Source organism: Eubalaena glacialis, chromosome 3, assembly GCF_028564815.1.
Source record: "Eubalaena glacialis isolate mEubGla1 chromosome 3, mEubGla1.1.hap2.+ XY, whole genome shotgun sequence".
Taxonomy (NCBI): Eukaryota; Metazoa; Chordata; class Mammalia; order Artiodactyla; family Balaenidae; genus Eubalaena; species Eubalaena glacialis.
This window is the reverse complement of record NC_083718.1, coordinates 119,216,374-119,236,474: the sequence shown is the minus strand read 5'-3', so window position 1 is coordinate 119,236,474 and position 20,101 is coordinate 119,216,374. Positions and strand designations below refer to the sequence as shown.

At 38.8% G+C, this 20,101-nt stretch overlaps 1 protein-coding gene across 1 annotated transcript; it reads right to left on the bottom strand.

The window, feature by feature from the left end:
* Positions 1-561: 561 nt before the first annotated feature.
* Positions 562-1,095, bottom strand: LOC133088433 (large ribosomal subunit protein eL6-like). The gene has a single exon (XM_061186377.1). The coding sequence runs from the start codon at positions 1,093-1,095 to the stop codon at positions 562-564; it is 534 nt and encodes a 177-aa protein (XP_061042360.1).
* Positions 1,096-20,101: the final 19,006 nt, after the last annotated feature.

Below are 20,101 nucleotides of genomic sequence, written 5' to 3'. Positions count from 1 at the left end.
TCTGTTTCAGCTGTAGTGCCCTCCCCATGTCTTCCTGAAGACATCAGACATATTGCCATAATAAGTCCATTGCACTGGCTAGCCCCTCTGCCTAAAATGTTACTCACCCAGAGAGCCATGTGGCTTACTCTCTCATGCCCTTCAAATCTTGGCTCAAATGTCACCTCAATGAAGCCTCATCTCATTTAATTCTGCAAACCATATGCTCACTCTGCTCTGTCTTAACTCCCTCACCTTCTTATTTTTTCCACAGAACTTATCACCTTCTAAAACAATAATAACTTAATAATTTATTTCATTCATTTTTTTGTCTTTTCTTGTAGAATATGTTCTCCGTAAAGGGCTCTTGTACTCCTACGTGCTTATAGCAGTACCTAGGAAATATTGGTTTAATGAAATGATACTGAAGTAATACAGAACATTACCATGTCTTTGAATCCCTCTTTGTGTCCTTCTATAATCATACCCCTTACCCACCCTCCCCCCATGTAAATACTCTCTGGATAATTTCTTTTTTTTTTTGATGGACCGAGTTATTTAATTAGGTTCCTTGTGAGAAGTTTAGAACACTACTTTGTGAGGATAAATTTCATTTGTGAGAGCGAGCACAGAGCGGAGGTAGCCCTGCAGCTGAGGAACAGCTTTGATTCTTCGCAGAATTTGTGAGTCCACAGCTTTCTGGTCAACCTTGCGCTGCTCTGTAATCTTGTATTTCTCTCCCTCTGTGTCGAAGATCTCACCTTCCTGGTGCCTGGGCTTACGCAGCTTCTTCTTCTTGAAGTAAGCATCAGTGAGATGTTCTGGGATTTTCACACCACTGATATCAATTTTGGTGGAGGTGGCAATGACAAATTTCTGGTGTGCTCTCCGCAGAGGAACTCGATTGAGGGACAGAGGTCCAGTCAGAAGTAGCAAGCCACTGCTCAGCTGCTTCAGGAAAATGACCCTCTTCCCTCTGTGGCGCCCAGTGAGGATGATCAGGACGGTCCCAGGAGTGATGCTAGCGCGCAGTTTTCTCACATGCTTACTGAAGGGTTTTTTGCAGTGACTCAACAGCTTTCGAGGCACATCTTCCGTAGGATAATACCTAGGCATTATTTCTTAATCTTTTTTTTTTTTTTTTGCTTTTCTTTATAGTTGGATCGAGTTTTATATATCCCTACAAAATATATTCTGTAAAGTCAGCTTTTTAACTTTATATAAATTGAATACTTGTATGTCTCCTTCTGAGACTTCCTTTTTTTCCCTCAACATTATTTATAACATTCATCCATATTGATGCAAATAGTTATAATGCACTAATTTTCACTGCTGGATGGTATTCCAGTGTATGAGTACACTCCAATTCATCCATCTTTTCTACAGCACATGTCTATTTAGGTTGTTTCAGTTTTCCCCCATAAACTACACTGGCAGAACATTCTTATATACATCTTCTACACAGATGTAAGATTTTTCGTAGGGTTCACACTTAGGAATGGAATCACTGGGTAGCAGGGATGTGCATGTTCAACTTTGCTGGCTAATGCCAAATTGTTTTCCACAGAATTACATACATTTATACTTCTACTAGCAGTATAAAAGAGTTCTAGAGCTCCACATCCTCAGTAACACTTGGATTTGTCAGGCTTAGCCAGTCGTGGTGTACAATGGTAACTCATTGTGGTTTTAATTTGTATTTCTCTGGTCCCTAAGAAATTGAGAATCTTTTCATATGTTTATGAGCCATGTGTTATCCCTTTTCCATGAAATACCTGTTCATTTTTTTTCCTATTGGGTTGTTTTTCTTTTCCTTACTGAGTCATATGAGCTTTTTCTCAAAAAGCGTTAATTTTCTCAAAGCATTGTATTTGAGGCCAATTGCACTACACAGCTTCACGGCACCTAAGGGCAAAACTGTCTTGAAGTTTAACACTACCAATAATGTATAATGATGATCCTGACTCACCAAGAAAAATTTACACAACACTTGTTGACTAAGTAAATGAAAGAATAAATAAATACTCAGTAGGGTCTGTTAAAAGGGCGGTCCTGGTTTAAGTTAGGCAAATAAACAACATCTTTGAGGAATATTTTAATTAAATATAGGTAAAATGAAAATAAGGGTGTGTACATAAATTTCTCTGTGGAATTGATCATTTCCTAAAGATGTCCAATAAATGAGGTTGAGTTTCCATACAACAATTGACCTCATAAGCATAATTAGCTAAAGTATAATACATGCTACATATACTAATCTTTAACTTGTCTTTTTCATTACATTAGAAAGACTTTTTTCTTTTATAGTTCTGGACAGAAAAAATGATGAAAATTGGCATTAATAAGTAATTTGTGAAGTAATACCCAAATTACATTTTTGGTAATTCTGATTTTCAACAATTCCACTAAAAATCTTTTAAAAAAATTAAAAATTTAAAAGAAAAACAAAAAAAGGTCAAGCAATAATTTTAATAAGAAATTTTTTTAAATCTGATAAATAATATACTAGAATGTAATATATAGTACAGAGAATATAACCAATATTTTATAATAACTTTAAATGGAGTATAATCTATGAAAATATCAAATTGCTATATCTTATACATGAAACTAATATAATATTGTAAACCAACTCTACTTCAATAAAAAAAGAATTAAAACAAATCTGAAAGTGACTTTTGAACTCATGACTTCAAGAGCATATTAGTATTATTTAAAGAAAATTATCTTAACTAAGAATAGAAAGATGACTTTCCAGTTTGAAAGGGCCCGCTAAAATAAATGAAAATAGACCTACATTAAAACACGTAACTGTGAAATTTTAAGACACTAGAGTTAAACAGAACATGTTTAAAGTTTACACTGATTAAAAAATAAATACATAAAACAAAAAAAAACAGTTCACCTAGAAAGTACTGACAATCAGAAAAACACCCAATTATAAAAGCAATGGAGTGATGCTTTAAAATTGGGAGAAAAAAATATTTCCGACCTGTATTGGTAATTCTATACCAAATCAAATTATCAATCAAATGTAAGGGTGGAATAAAGACATTTTCAGGTATGCAATATCCAAAAACAAAAGCCATTCTTCCCCTTTTAGAAAACATTACTGGACAATGTGCTTCTACAAAATGAGGGAGTAAAACAAGTAGGAAGAACACATGGAATCCAGGAAATAGAGAACCCATCACCGTAGTGAGGGTAAGAGTATCCCAGGAAGACAGTGAAAGGAGATTAAGATCCCAGGAATTTGGTTACATAGTAGGTCTGGAGAGCAACTAGCCCAATTTGGAACAAGAGGATGCAGGACTTCAAGTGAAATGTCTTCCACAAACTGAGAGATTGCCAGATGCGTTCAAATGTAGTGAAAGGACACATACTTTTTATAAGCATTTTGGGATGAACTAGTGCTACTAGGAGGAAAACTAAGCAAACAGGAAAGCAATGAAATTATTACCTTTAGGGAAACAAAAAATTTGTGTAAGGAAGGAAATGCAATTGTATGTAATCATATTCATTATCTGACTTAACTGTGAATAACAATGTAAAATTTGAATATCTAACCAAAATTTATGATATCTATAAGAAGGATGGAAGAGGCGTGGGGGGGTGTGTGTGTGTGTGTGTGTGTGTGTGTGTGTGTGTGTATCTATGAAAGGAGTGTTAAATCCATTATTCCCACAGTGGGAAATCAATGAATAATGATTAAAATTTTACAAATAACCAAGAACTGTAGTGTAAGGATGTTATTTAGATACGTAGAGGTAAATTCCCAAATAAACAGTTAAGAATGGTAAAAGTGGGGCTTCCCTGGTGGCGCAGTGGTTGAGAATCTGCCTGCCAATGCAGGGGACACGGGTTCGGGCCCTGGTCTGGGAAGATCCCACATGCCGCGGAGCGGCTGGGCCCGTGAGCCACAACTGCTGGGCCTGCGCGTCTGGAACCTGTGCTCCGCAACGGGAGAGGCCGCAACAGTGAGAGGCCCGCGCACCACGATGAAGAGTGGCCCCCGCTCGCCACAACTGGAGAAAGCCCTCGCACAGAAACGAAGCCCCAACACAGCCATAAATAAAATAAATAAAGAAAGAAATTTATTTAAAAAAAGAATGGTAAAAGTGGCTGACTGAAATTCAGAGTGGAGGATGCAGAGGGGATGAACATTTCCATTTTATGATTCATGGTTACTAGTTTTTTAAACTTACATGTTCATCTTAGATAAAAATAAAAATTAAATTATTCAATATATAAACAAGTAAAATAAAAGAAATATTATGTTATCACCAGTATGAGATATCTCCTGTTAACAGGGGAGTTTCTGGGGCCTGGAAAGGGAAAAGTCCAGGCTTGGAGATAAGATCAGCAGGCAGTGTAAGAGGCTTTTCTCAAGGTTAAACTATTTACTAGAGACACACACTGCTCAGACCCAATGTGCTGACTCTAGCCCACTTTAGTTTACACTGAAGTTTTCAGAGTATGATTAAATATTCATCTGTAGAATTTTACTCCTTCTGGATGACACTATATAAACATTAGTGAAAATGGGAATACAGTCTCAGAATTAATATTTCTTGAATACCTACTATATGACATCCACTTAACATACCTTACCCAGTTTTATTTTCACAATAATCCGATGAAGTAGTAGTCATCCCCATTTTACAAATGAGGAAACTGAGGCTTAAGGATAGACTACCTTGCTCAAGGTCACACAGGTAACAAGTTTGGATCTGGGCTTGGAACTCAGATTTGCCTGACTCCAAAGTTTAAGTCCTCTCAGCTTCTCTTCCTTACATGACTATAAGGGGGCATGATGGAGGTGGTAACAATCAAGGATCAGGTCTTTTACATTGCAAATATGTCCAGTGGTGGGTGTGGCACCATCTGGCCTAAGCGTGTGGGTAGATGGTAAGGGTGCCTTGCCCCTACCTCTTGTGTAGCTCTACAATAGGATTTATCACATCTATCACAGTTAATCATTTGCACATCTGTCTCTCCAGACTGAAGAGCTTCACCACGACAGGTAGTGAGTCCCACCCATCTGTGCAGACTCAGCACCTGCCATAGAGTCAGTGCTCAAGAAATGTGTAGTGAACAAACCTGTTAGTTTCAGGCTAAGGCATTAAGAGTATTTCATGTTCTTTCTGGACAAACTTGGCTGTATCTAATTCCCCATCCTTAGTAAGTCTTGATGGTTGATGGTTTAGAAAGCACTAGAGGGGCATTATTAATCAAAATCAATGTTTATAAATCTTTTCTCTGAAGTAGTCATTTTATAATTTTAGTGCATAATAATCAGCTTCTTTCATTTTTGCCTGAAGTCAGTAGTTTCATAGACCTTCCAATCTGCTCTACCTTCTCAATTTTGAATCACCCAAGCTAAAAGCTGGAGCGCAGTCTTGATCCCACCCTTCCCTTTCCCTCCACATCTATTCAAGCTTGAAGGCTTACTAATTCCACTTCTTTAACCTTCCCTTCTTTCCATTCCCTCAGCCTTAGCTTAGACATGCATATTTCTCTGGGATCAATGCTGTGTCTTTATTCAATCTCCCTTTCCCCAGGTTATCCCCACTCTACATGAGGGAAAAGTGTAATGGGAGACTGAAGGAGAGCACTTAGTTCTGACTAGAGGTGACTCATGTGAGAGAACCCAGCATAATATGTGGCACATAATGATTCCCAAAACATATTTGACAATGTTTGTTTGTTTGTTTTGGTAGGGGGTAGGATCAAGGAGTTAGTCTGGAGGAGGTGAATTTTAAGCAGGCCTTGAAAGAGAAAATTCCTTTGCTTAGATTTATTTTATATGCTGTGATAAAATAGGTACCATTTACCAAAGGTTAAATTTTGTTTCTTTGCAAAATGAAATATGTAACCCCTCACCAAATTAAACTGCCATGACCAATACATTGTATCACGTATAACAAGTATGCTGTATTTTTCTCTGAAACCAACTTTTTCTCATGTGTAACAGTCATAAACCATGAAGCAAGGGTGTATTTCAAAAGAAAAGTGACATCCCACAATTCAAAGGAAGTGGCTTCTGTTTAAGGAAGTGAACAGTTAGGGGAAAGGTTTCCATGTGGGAGATTGCCACTTGTCCACACTTCTTTCCTGTGAAACATCAATTCTTCCTGAGTACAAATATTCTGTCCATCCTTTAAAATAGTCCTCATGGTGTTCTCAGTGAGCCGGGGAGCCACAGATGGACACTGGAACCAAGACATCTTTCTAATTATAACAAAGGAAATGATAATTAGTTCTTTCTCCCTCATTCTCATTCACCTTCCCACCAAAAAATTATCATATAAAGGCTTCTGTATCGGGGAGGCTAAAAGAAGTATGTCTTTGTTTCAATTCATAAAAGGAAAGTGAGGAAGTTAAGAAAGGAAAGTTGAGGTTATGAGCCAGGGTTAGATAAAAGACAACAATATGTGGTGCTGTGCTGTGGAGGGTATGGGTATTCCTAGGGCTTGGGGGTGCCCCTGAGCTGGTGAGCTGTTAGCCAGGCTTGAACCCGGGCTAGGTTATCTCCTTCCTTCTGAATGTCTCTATACTGATATATATCTGGGGTCCCTGTGCACTCAGAACACAAAGTTATCACCATCAGTAGAATTATACTAGTAGTAAGAGCTGTAGTAATAATTAATATTTACCGAGTGCCCACTCTGTGCCAGGCATGATAATCCTATGAAGTAAGTACAATTATTATCTGCATTTTGCTGTGAGAAAACTGAAGCTCAGAAAGGATAAGTTACTTGCCCAGGGTCACTGAACAGTCAGTAGCAGAGCCAGAAGTTGAATCTTCAGGATATCCATTCCCTGCTCCACATGTCACTTGAATAAAGTGAGTGGACTTGCTGAAAGTTAAACTTGGAAGGAGACATTGCCGCTGTTCCTGAGGACTTGACTCTAACTTTGGAAGAATTCTCAGTTTGGATTTCAAAACAACATGCCTGCTGCCATTCTACCGTCTTACACAAAAACAGGTATCGTTGAATGGAGTAACACTCGTGCAGGTGGGGTGAGCCTGAGTAGAAGTAGGCTCCAGAAGTAGTATCATATTGGAATTTCTAAGCACTTAACTGTATACTGCACAAGAGAGGGGTGTGACACTGGTCAGATCCTAACATGGTTTTGAGAATGAAAGTGGGCTAATGAGGTAGGAGAGTAGAGGGCAGATAGAAAAGTCCAGGGCACCAAGGCTGAGTGAAGAAACATATCTTTAAGTAATAGAGACAGTTTAACTTTAAAACAGCAGTTCTCCATTTTGGCCTCAAAAGGGAATCAGTTACAGCTCACCCATTTGGGGAGCTATAAAAATGAAGATGCCTGGATCCAGTGGTGCGCTGAAGACAGCGTGTGCTGGCTCACAGGCCGAATGTTAGCACTTCTTTCCAACTCCATGTTCCATGGCATTGTGTTTGTGGCTTGAAATGATGGGAGTATTTACACCGTGGAAACTGGCAAATACTACAAATCAGGGAGAGCTGCTTGCTAGCACTTACCAGCAGCCATTGCCTGGATCTACCCTCAAAGACTCTGATTTAATTGGCCTGGGGTACAGTCTGGGCATCAGGATTTTAAAAACTAAAACTACGTACAAACATACAACTAAGTACAACTGCTCTAGCCTAAAGCCCAGTACTCAAAGTGCAGATTTCAGCGCAGGCATCATCTGGGAACTTGTTAGAAATGCAGAATCTCTCCCACCCTACCACCCCTGGACTATTAAATCAGAATCTGCACTTTAACAGCATACGCATATTAGAGTATGAGAAGCACTGGTCTAAAACATTTGTAACAGGCAGGTGCTTATGGTCCACTGACCTAATCATACAAAAATGAAAAGAGAGAAGTAGAGTGTAGCAAGAAGGAGAGAAAGGCACACTGGTGAGTACAAAGAGGCACAGCCAGCCCACAGAAAAGATGTATTTGGCAACTATCTGCAAGGCTGGCCTGAGATCCTATGTTTTACTTCTCTGTTCTTATTATCTACAAGTGTACCACTCGTGACTTTTTACAATATTCTTTGTCAGTCATCATCTTCGAAGAACTGTGAAAAGAGGCAAAAGAAAAATATGTAGCTTAATTAACCAGTACTACAATATATTTCATAGCAGCGCCTTTTTTTTTTTTTTCTTTTTATTTATTTTTATTTATGGCTGTGTTCGGTCTTCGTTTCTGTGCGAGGGCTTTCTCTAGTTGCGGCAAGTGGGGGCCACTCTTCATCGCGGTGCGTGGGCCTCTCACTATCGCGGCCTCTCTTGTTGTGGAGCACAGGCTCCAGACATGCAGGCTCAGTAATTGTGGCTCACGGGCCCAGCTGCTCCGCGGCATGTGGGATCTTCCCAGACCAGGGCTCGAACCCGTGTCCCCTGCATTGGCAGGCAGATTCTTAACCACTGCGCCACCAGGGAAGCCCCAGCAGCGCCTTTTTAAAGCATTCCTACTAAGCTCATAAAATCTGTTAGGACTGAAGTCCCAATAGATAAAGTTTCAAGGATAAGGCTAGGTGTGCTGGTGATGAATAATGACTTCATATTGTCTTCACATAGGTTCTAGAGCTCAGATGTTTTTAGCAAGTATCATTTCACACTCAATCAATATTTCTTATTTGGTTTCAGACAGTTGGGCTCTGCTAGTGTTGAGCTGATGAAAGCCTAACATGACAGAAGACCTCACTGTAACTTTCTGGGTCTCGCTCATAAGCAGTTTAGTATCAAGATCAAGAAGGTTTTTTTCAGTGAAAAGGTTTAGAAATGCTTCAACTTATATCCAATGAAATGTTGAAAACTCAATGTTAAAAAGAATGATAGAATCATAAGTCTGGGAGAGACCTTAGAATTCCAACCTGAATCATCACTGAATCACCAAAAGGTTTTCCTCTAGGAACATGCAAATAATTTCCTGATTCTTTCATCATCTTTCACAGGATGCCAGACAGGAAAGTCTTCATCATTTATTCACACAACAAACCTTTATTGAGTACGTGCTATGTGCAGGCACCAAACTGGATACATGGAATCCAAACATGAATGAGATATGTCTCACTTCTACTGTTCATGGATGATTTAAAGAACATACTGCTGCAACCATCTACTTCCTGAACTGTCTTAGTAGGCCCACCAAAACTCTCAAAACAGAATCAGAAATCTGAAACTATCTCTTACTGGGAAAAGACTGTGTGATTGGACCAGAATTTCTAGTGGCTGCTTAGTTAAAGAACTGTATCATGTTAGTAGAAGAGAAAATTTATTTTCAACATAGTGGAATGAATGAATAAATGAAGATATAATGACTCTGGACTATTTCAACAGAAACATTTTTAATTGGTTGGCCAAGTGTGGCACTATTGACCTCTTAATCTGTATGTTGGCATTTTCTGATTGGAAAATATAATTCCACTTGCCTGACTTTTTTATCCTGAGACAAATTCTTCTTAGCATGAAACAGCTTACAGGACGACCAGAGGTATGTGATGGACAGGAATCCATATGTGCAAGTTCTATGTGCAAGTTCTTCGACCAGACAGGATTGGAGGCAAAAGAGTAAACCAACCAGCAAACAAGCAGGTTCTCATTTCCAACGTGAAAACATAAGTAACATTCTAGTTTGTCATTGTAGTCCTATCAGATGAGCGGCATTTAGAAGTCAGCAGCTTTCTACATTAACACATTGCAAACGCTGCATTGATCTGTGCCATCAGCTATTTGACTTGAGAACATGCCCTTAAAAGTTAAAAAGACATCAGTCCTCTAAGAGTTTTCTATTTGTTTACTCTCTATAAAGTCCATAATTGTTTTCTCCCTCTAGTGACCTCAACCACGTTTCTTGGGTCATTTAAGAAGTTAAAGTCTGAGATCCCTTTGTTAAAAATTGGAAAGTCAGCATTCTTAGGAAGACAAAAATGAGTGGGCCAACTAGCTCCCTCTTCTTATTTGCACAATTCAGTAATAACAACAAAAGAAAAACACACATTTTTTTTCATATGTAACCTCATATGAAAAAAGACTGTAGATTCCTAAGCTGTTGGCAACAAAATGTGAAACTGTCTGTGAGCCAGTCCACATGTACCTCGCCTGGATCATGTCAAATCATATTCTTCTCCCCTTGGAGCAGAGGCCCTAATTGGCCTGAAGTCTGGCTTGGCAAGCAGAGTGGACTTGTTGTAGACTCCAGCTGTGTCTGATAAGCAGATGACAAGATAAAACATTCCTTTCACTAGAGTCCTTCACTAACTAGCACAGGGTAGAAAATCAAAGGCCCCATCAAACTGGGCTCTGTATCTGTGCAATCTTGATAAAAGGCAATAAGGAGAAATACTCTTCACTTTTAGCAAATCTGTGATGTAAACTTCTAATTCTTTTTGCTTACAACCACGATGAGTTATAGATATGTTGAATAATAAAGTATCTCAAAGTGCTTGAAGCTTTCATCTCGAAATTGAGAACAGATTTTTTTTTCCTTAGAGGTATATACAGAAACAGTCAGAAATGAGATTAATTCAGTGATCGTGAATTATTATTACCAAATTGTTACTATTTTTTTACTAAGTTTTACATTCTGCAAGGCATGCTTGCATCCATTAACTCTCTTAACTTTCACAAACCTGTCAAGTCTGTGGCAGTGGGACATAGGTAATGGATTTGTTTGAACTCTGCTACGGAACTGACCAGATGAGTGACCTGGGGCAAGACACTTAATTGGGCCAAAGGCTTTATCTTTATCTTTATCATGACATGTGGGTTAATAAAATTTACCTCACAGGAATGCTGTGAGGATTCAATGAGATAATCTTTGCTAAGCTACCTTGTGAGTATTAAATAAGACAATTACATAAAGCTCTTAGCACAGTGCCTGTCATATGGCGCATGCTCATTAAACGGTAATTCTTCTTATTATTAGACTGGGTAGGGTAGATGACTACATTCGGAAGGTTAAATGAATGCCCAAGGGCACATAATCAGTTGTTCCAAGCACCAGGGACTAGACCCTAGGTTTTCTGCCTCCTATCCCTGTATACTTCATCTGTGCACATGGATTTTTTCTCCATGCAAATAGTACTATATTAGATATAGCAAGGGATGAATACATATGTTAAAAAACACAGTCCAGACTTCTACTTCAAGGCAAGATGAAGTCACAGGTATTAGATTTATTCACCTGTCTGAAACTACCAGAAATCCAACAGAATGCATAGAACAAAGATTTCAAGACACAGGTATCAGCAATGAAGAATAGTGGTCTCTGACAGATGGGAAGAAAAAAAAAGGTGAGCCCTACAATTATTCCAGCTTTAAACTCTGAGAGTTACCAGGGTGTGATACAGGGAGGGAAACCCAGGAAGCACCCAAAGGACATCCTGAGTTAAGGAGACGTAGCTAAGAGCCAGGGGCGATCAAGGCAGTGAGAATTCATAGGACAAAGTACTATAGAGGAGACAGCTGTACAGAGAGAAACTGGAAATCTGCAGAGGTTTCCCCTTGAGTATTCAGTGGAATACTTATCAGTGCATGTGTGTAAAGAAATCAATAACAGAAAGATATCTGGAAAATCCCCAAATATTTGGAAACTAAATAACATACTTCAAAATAATGTAGGAGTTAAATGACTCAAAAAAGGTATTAGAAAATATTCTGAACTGAATGAAAATGGAAACACAACATATCATAATTTGTAGGATGCTGTTAAAGCAGTACTAAGGGAGAAATTTACAGTATTAAATGTTTATATTAGAAAAGAAGAAAAGTCTCAAATCAATGACCTCAGCTTCTACCTAAGTAACTAGAAAAAGAAGCACAAATTAAACCCAAGATAATTGTAGAAGAAAGAAACTAATAAAGAGCAGTACAGAAATCAATAAAATAGAGAATAGAGAGTAGAGAAAAATCAATTAAACAAAGCACTGGCTCTTTGAGGAGATCTATAAAATGTATAAACCTATATAGCTAGACTGATCAGGAAAAAAAGAAAGACACATTTACCAACCTCAAGGAGTAGAGAGGTACCATCACTATAGATTCAACAGATGTTAAAAGAGTATAATAAGGGAAAGTTATGACAACTTTATGCCAATAAATCTGCCAACTTAGGTGAAACAGATAAGTTTCTTCAAAGACATGAAACTACCAAAACTTACTCAAGAAGAAACAGATAACTTGATTAGCCCTATACTTATTTAATAAGTTGACTTTGTTAAAAACCTTCCCACAAAATAATCACCAAGCCTGGATGACTTCACTAGTAAATTCTGCCAAACATTTAAGGAAGAAATAATACCAATTCTGCACAAAGTCTTCCAGAAAATTGTCATAGCATTACCCTGATACAAAAAGGAGACAAAGACATTATAAGAAAACTAAATGAACAACAAAAAAATTTAGCAAACTGAATCCAATAATATATAAAAAGGAAAATACAAATTTCCTAGGAATACAAGTCTGGTTTAACATTAAAAGTAATGTAGATTATCATATTAACCAAGTAAAAAAGGAAAAACTATATAATAATCTCAATAGTTGGTTAAAAAGCATTTTACGAAATCAAACATCAATTATTGGCCAAAACTCTCAGAAATCTAGGAATATAGGTTACTTCTTAACTGGATAAAGGACATCTACAAAAAACAAAGCTGTAAGTAAAAACCTACTACAGCAAACAGACAAAAGCAAAGCTGTTTTGACTAGGGAAAAGTTCAACCTCCCACCCCCAGCCTCCCATCATGCGGAGCCAAGAGAACTGCCACTAAACTCTGAGTGTCCAGGGGCCATGATTTGAAAATTATCCCTGTAGGCCACTGGGAACCATGGAACCAAGTCATCGATAAATAGTTATTGAGACCCCACTCTGCATGGCAGTTGTATGATGAACATGGCCAACAATCAGCCTCAGGGTGGTGGTGGAATATAATGCCCTAGTCCAAGACTAGAGCCTGGCCATGTGCCTTGCATATAGTAGGCATTCTAATAATGAATGGCTATACAAAGTATAAGATCACAGAGTGATGACCCATGCATCTCAAACTGAAGGACATTTCTCAGCACCAGTGGTGCATAAAGCAATTGAATAAACACTGTGAAATTTTCCTGAGTTTTAATTTGACTTGAAGATTGGAGCAAAAGTTATTTTGCTGTACAAGTAGATAGTTGCAAAATACAATGCAAAATTACCTGTATTTCTAATAAAAAAAAGAGTGAGATTCAAAAGAATCTCACTTGCAGCTGGTAGCCTCAAACTCAGGGAGTAGGTACTTATTTTCCTGTCATCAGGGGTTCCAAAGTGAAGAGGTTTGAGAAGCATGAAATGAATCTAAATGCATCTTCACATTGCAGATAAAGAAACTCAGCCCCTGATTCTTCATAAGGTTTATCTGAGGTCAGAGTTAGACAGTGGATAACTCTTCATGAGGTATCCTAAGGCCTACTTTTTCAGAAGTATCTGAAAAAATTATGATCTGTTCAAGGACTCAAAACTTAGATTTAAAAACTTTCTACAAACCAGCTGACCAAATGAAGTGGGAGGCACCAATGCATCCAGAGTTCATGTAGTTATATTTTCAATTAGGAGGGTCATATATGTACATGTAAGATGCTACAATCAAGACCATATAAAATGAATGCCAGATAAGTATTAAACACAATGAGAATAGCAGGCATACAGTGCAGAGAGCAAGAGAGAGAGGGAATGAGAGAGAGAGAGAGAGCACATGCAGTTCCAGCTGGAATGGAAACTTGCAGACTGGTAACCTCCCATGGAAAAGAAGGGGAGAAACTCTCATTTTCCTTCCTTAAATATGCAGAGTTGATTTGAAACACCCCAAATCCTGCAAAGCACATTTTCCTTACGGACTTGAGCTGGAGGTATTCTTCCCAGGTATAATGGAGATGCCATGGTGAGGGATGGATTATATGGCCTACTAGGTCCCTTTCAACTCCTAACAAGCTATGGTTCTACAACGACATAAAACTGTTCATCTCTGTCTACTATGTGGTGGAAATTTGTAACACGCATTTGTCTAATGCTTGTCTTGTGAAACGGGGTAGAATTTGTTACTTATCTGTTTAATTTCAAATGAGACCTTCACTAAGTAGTATAAACTCTGAGAGGTAATATACCTGTCTCACACACCTGCAGGTGAATGTAAACAATGGCAAAATGCCCAATAGCTCATGGAGGAATGAGCAGAGGGGCAGCCCCTGTGGCAGGCAGGACATGGCATCGCTCGCAATACTGTAACAGGAACTGGAAGAAAATGGCTTTTGGAATTCCACACCAAGAAAGTTCTCAGGTTATCTTTAATGGAAGAGAGATGTTGGCCATAGAGCTGAGTCTCCTACTGCCACCAAAACAAACCCTTTGTTAACTCAGACTTACTTTTTAAAGGGGCAAAAACACTTTCATTTAACAGCAATCCCTTGAGAACTTCTACTGAGGATCGAGTTCGGTCTTTTGTCATGCAGATGTTCACTTGGTTCGCACTCAAGAAAGAAGCAGACAGATTCATTAAGAGACAGGCAGACTCACAGATTCCTCTTCTCTTCGGAAAATTCACCACAAATTTTTCTTAAGTGGTTGTCTTTTATGATTGCTGTCATGGACATTTCAGTTCAGACTGCAGCCATGCCTCTTTCTTTTTGAAAGCACTGAGGGACTCCATCACATGCCAGGCTTCCACAAGTAAAGCATCGGGTAGAGCAGGGTTGAGAAGCAGCAAAGAGGGTAGGCATTCTGGTGCCTAATGCCCTGTTCCTACACTATATTCCAGTCTTCCTGGCATTACCCCCTTTACCATGAGTTGTCATTAATTCCTTCCAGCTTCTACTCCAAGCAAATCCTACCTCCCTGATTATATTCTGGGATTCGTTTGCTGGGCCAGTGCCTAGCTCGGTTACATATGTGCAGCTACTACTGAAACCTAATACTGTACAGTAGAATGCTGGATGCTGAATTGGCTTTCTATTCTGTGGGCTGACTAGGCAGAGAAGGAGATGACTACCTCTCAACTAAAATCTTTTATTCTATTACAGCTTGAAGGGCTTCTCTGCTTTGCTCCTAAAACCTGAAGGAAGAAAGCAGAGACTGCTAAGCCCACTGACTTTCCCAAAAACCAGCACATTCTCTGTCACAGAGTCAGCAAACCTCTGCTTTATGGCTTCTTAAAACTCTCTCTGGATGTAGTCGTGTTCTGTGTGGCCTCAGCAATGAGTTCCACACTGAACTGTGGGCTGCTAGGGAGACAGGATATAATAGTTAGGGGAGAGAGTTGACACAGGATATAATAGTTAGGGGAGAGAGTTGGCACACCCGCGAGCCATATCACAAGGAAGTTCACCAGTCTGATTCAGGCTGGTGGTGAAATTCCAGGACTCTCTGGGCAGAGGTGGGACTCATCTTCATGTGAGTGACAGGGTCTTAGCACCAAGCAATGTGTCCACGTTGAAGCAGGAAGCTTGACCCAGCTCCTAGGAAAGGGAGGCTGGAAGGAGTGAGGTAGGTAAGACAGAAAAGACAAAGCAGAAAGCTGAGTAGAAACCCAGTAACAGATGACTATGGAGGACAGCTCAGCAGGCTCCCAGGCACCCATGGATTCATACTACCCTAATTCTAGAACCCTTTTTCAGGTCCAGAAGTTGCTCCTTAAAACCTGCCAGACTTGGTTCACAGCATGCAGATCTTTCATCACCATCACAGGATAGGATTTGGGCAGGCAGGATCTGGCAGCTATTTTTGCATCATTGATCAAATTGTAAATACATCAAGATCACTAAGAAATTATTTTGGGGGCTTCCCTGGTGGCGCAGTGGTTAAGAATCCACGTGCCAACGCAGGGGACACGGGTTCGAGCCCTGGTCCAGGAAGATCCCACATGCCACAGAGCAACTAAGCCCGTGTGCCACAACTACTGAGCCCGTGTGCCACAACTACTGAAGCCCGCATGCCTAGAGCCTGTGCTCCTCAATAAGAGAAGCCACCACAGTGAGAAGCCAGTGCACTGCAATGAAGACCCAACGCGGCCAAAAATAAAATTAATTAATTAATTAATTTTAAAAAGAAGAAAAAGAAAAAAATTCTTTTTGAAGCTAAAGAAGGGAGGAGAAATTGGCCAGGTGATCATGAAGCATTTAACTGGCTAGACTAAAATTTTTCAGTTTACAAGGAGCCATGTTTTCAGAGGGCAGTCTAAGTCTATGACTTTGAAACTTTCCTAAGTAGTTTGCTTTCTTTCTCTGATGTTTTCCTTGGAAAAACTCGACCATTTGGAAGGCTTCCTGAAAAAAACTATACTCACATCCTGCAGACATGTAATCATCCTGTTTATCTTGCCACATTTCTGGTACCAGTTGTCAAGTTATTATGCTTTGAAAAGTGCCAGTCCCTTTCTACCTTCTTCAACCTCAAGCAGAAGCCTTTGATGGAAACTGACTTCATTAGCATCTCTCAACAGACCCTCAAAACAGCAGAAAAAAAGCATAAAACATATGCTTCCTTCAGAAGTTTGTATACTGAGGGATAAGATCACTTTCATTTATTCTTTTTCTGTTTTGAGTGGATTTATGAGATGGCAGAAAAAGGAGCTGAAGATAAAAATCTTTTTTTGTCAATTATAATCATGTTTACCTTTGCCAAATTTTTTTTTTCACACACTCTCTTCCTAAGGAAAGGACTTCCCCCAAACAGAATTGTAAGAGGAGTCATGTCTGGGCTATTTATGGAAAATATGTTTGGGGGAGGTTGTCTGAGCAAAGGGTTAAGTACAGAGGTTAAATGATGTGAAAGCTTTGCACATGGCAGGAGAGTAATTTGGAGATTTAGGGATTTAAAAAGCCTCTTGGAGAAGGCCTGAAGACACCTTTATACCCTCAAAGACTAACACCATATTCCAGGATCCTCTTTGGTTCAATTTCAGTAACTGTTTATAGGTTAAAAAATGATCTGCATGGAACAAAGGTGAAACTTTGGAGCACTGTGTTTATTTCTGAGGGATTTGAGCATAAATGAATGAAACAGGAAACAGAAAAACAAGAGTGACAATAAAACCAGCAGTTGGTTCTTTAAAAAGATCAACAGAATTTACAAACCCTTAGCTAGACTGACCCAGTAAAAGAAAGAGAAGACAGAAATTAACCAAATCAAAGATGAAAGAGGGGACACCACTACTGACCCTACAGAAATTAAAAGGAATAACTTCATGCCAACAAGTTAGATAACTTATATGAAGTAGAAAAATTTATAGAAAGACACAAATTACCAAACTGACTCAAGAAAAATATAAAATAGAAAATATGAGTAGACCTATGACATGTAAATAAATTGGATTAGCAATTAATAATCTTCCCACAAATAAAAGCCTGGTCCCTGTGGCTTCACTGGTGAATTCTATCAAATATTTAAAGAAGATATAGGGCTTCCTTGGTGGCGCAGTGGTTGAGAATCTGTCTGCCAATGCAGGGGACACGAGTTCGAGCCCTGGTCTGGGAAGATCCCACATGCCGCGGAGCAACTAGGCCCGTGAGCCACAACTACTGAGCCTGCGCATCTGGAGCCTGTGCTCCGCAACAAGAGAGGCCACAGTAGTGAGAGGCCTGCGCACCGTGATGAAGAGTGGCCCCCGCTTGCCACAACTAGAGAAAGCCCTCGCACAGAAACGAAGACCCAACGCAGCCAAAAATAAATAAATTAATTAATTAATTAATAATAAAAAAAAAAAGAAGATATAAGACCAATAATCATTCGTAAACTCTCAGAAAATAGAGAAAAGACTTTAGAGCTAAATTTAACAAAATAAATGAAGAACTTGTACACCAAAACTACAAAACAGTGCTGAGAGAAGTTAAAGAAAATGTAAATAAATGGAGAGATACCTCATGTTCATAAATTGTGAGACTCCACATTCTCAGGATGACAATTATCTCCAAATTGATCTATAGATTCAAAGTAATCCCTATCAAAATCTTACTTGACATTTTAATTGAATTTGACTAGTTGATCCTAAAACTTTTATGGAAGTACAAAAGACCTACGCTGATCAAAACAATAGGAAAAAATCAAAGTTGGAAGACTTGTACTGCCTTACTACTCCAACTCAACACTTGGTAATCAAGACACTGTGGTATTGATATAAGAGGGGACTCTGCACAATAATCAGGACACTTGCAAGGATATGCATTTAGATCAACACAACAGAATTGAAAGTCTAAAAAATACTCTTACATGTATGCTCATTTGGTTTTTAGCAAATGTGCCATGATAATTCAATGCGGGAAAGGCTAGTCTTTTCAACAAATAGTATAAGAACAATTGGATACCACATACAAAAATATTATCTTCCAGATGAAAAAATATTATACATCCTCACTCCTTATACAAAAATTAACTCAAAACAGATCACACAACTAGATTTAAGAGCTAGAACTAAAAAAACTTCTGGGAAAAAAAGTAGCAGAAGATCTTTGTGGGCTTGGACTACACAAAGAGTTCTTAGATCTGACACCAAAAGCATAATCCATTAAATCCATTAAAATTGATAAAATTAGACAAATTTTAATTTTTCATTTCAAAATTTAAAACTTTTCATTTTCTTCATGGTGCCTTTTTAAGTTCAAAAAATAAGCCACAGACCAGGAGCAAATATTTGCAAATATTTTTATCTGATAAAGGATATATATTCAGTATATATAGAGAACACTTACAACTCAGTAATACAAACCACCCAATTAATGGACAAAAGACTTAAAAATATATTTTACCAGCAAAGATATATAGACTGCTAATAAGTACATTAAAAGATGCTCTATGTCATTACTCATTAGGGAAATGCAAATTAAAACTACAATGAGATACTACTACATACCTACTAGAATGACTATAGTAAAAAAGACAGACAATTCCAAGCATTGGTGATGATGTAGAGAAAATAGAACCTTCTTACATGGCTGGTGGGAATGTAAAATGGTTCAGGAACTTGGAAAACAGTTTGGTAGTTTATTAAATTGTTAAATATAAACTTTTCATACTACCTAGAAATTCCATACCTAAGAATCTACCCAAAGAAAATATATGTTGGGACTTCCCGGGTGGCACAGTGGTTAAGAATCCGCCTGCCAATGCAGGGGACACGGGTTCGAGCTCTGGTCCAGGAAGATCCCACATGCCACGGAGCAACTAAGCCCGTGCGCCACAACTACTGAGCCTGCGTGCTGCAACTACTGAAGCCTGCGAGCCTAGAGCTCGTGCTCTGCAACAAGAGAAGCCACCGCAGTGAGAAGCCCGCGCACCGCAACGAAGAGTAGCCCCTGCTCGCCGCAACCAGAGAAAGCCCGCACGCAGCAACGAAGACCCAACGCAGCCAAAAATAAATTAAATAAATAAATAAATTTATAAAAAGAAAGAAAATATATGTCCACACAAAGACATGTATGTAAATGTATATAGAAGCATTATTCATAATAGCCAAGAACCGGAAACAATCCAAATTGACTAAAAACAATCCAATAACTGGTGAATGGGTGCACAAGATGTGTTATGTCCATATATGGATTTCCTCCACTATCCAAAAGTAATGGGTTTCTAAGAAACCTTTTGTAAGCCTTAATGGTGGCAGGCGAAGAAGCAATTACCTTAGGACACATCTTACTAACTGAATGCATAAAATAAATCAAGATAAAGCATAAATGCTCACAGACACAGTTCAAAGCTATGGGGGCTTGGTGCTGAGTGTAGTTCCTGGGAAAGGAGCTTGGCAGTGCCACTCTTGCTGCTTGGGTTGGTGCTGACCGTATAACGGCTCCCTGCAAAGCAAATTCTGAACGCTATTTTTGCAAAAGCGAACATCCTCTTTGGATTTCTTTTGGTTAGCGAAAACAGGTACTAATGTGGGTTTTTCGTAAAATCAAGTTGGAGTAAAGCAAACTGTACAGAGCTGGGAATACCATTACATAATGGAATTCTATTCAGCAATAAAAGGGAATAAGGAACTGACACATGCCACAACATGAGTGAATCTCAAAAAAAAAAAATTAGGCTAAGTGAAAGAACACAGTTGCAACTGACTACATACTATATAACTGCATTTATACGAAATGTTCAGCAAAGGTAAATACGTAGGGGTAGGAAGCAGATC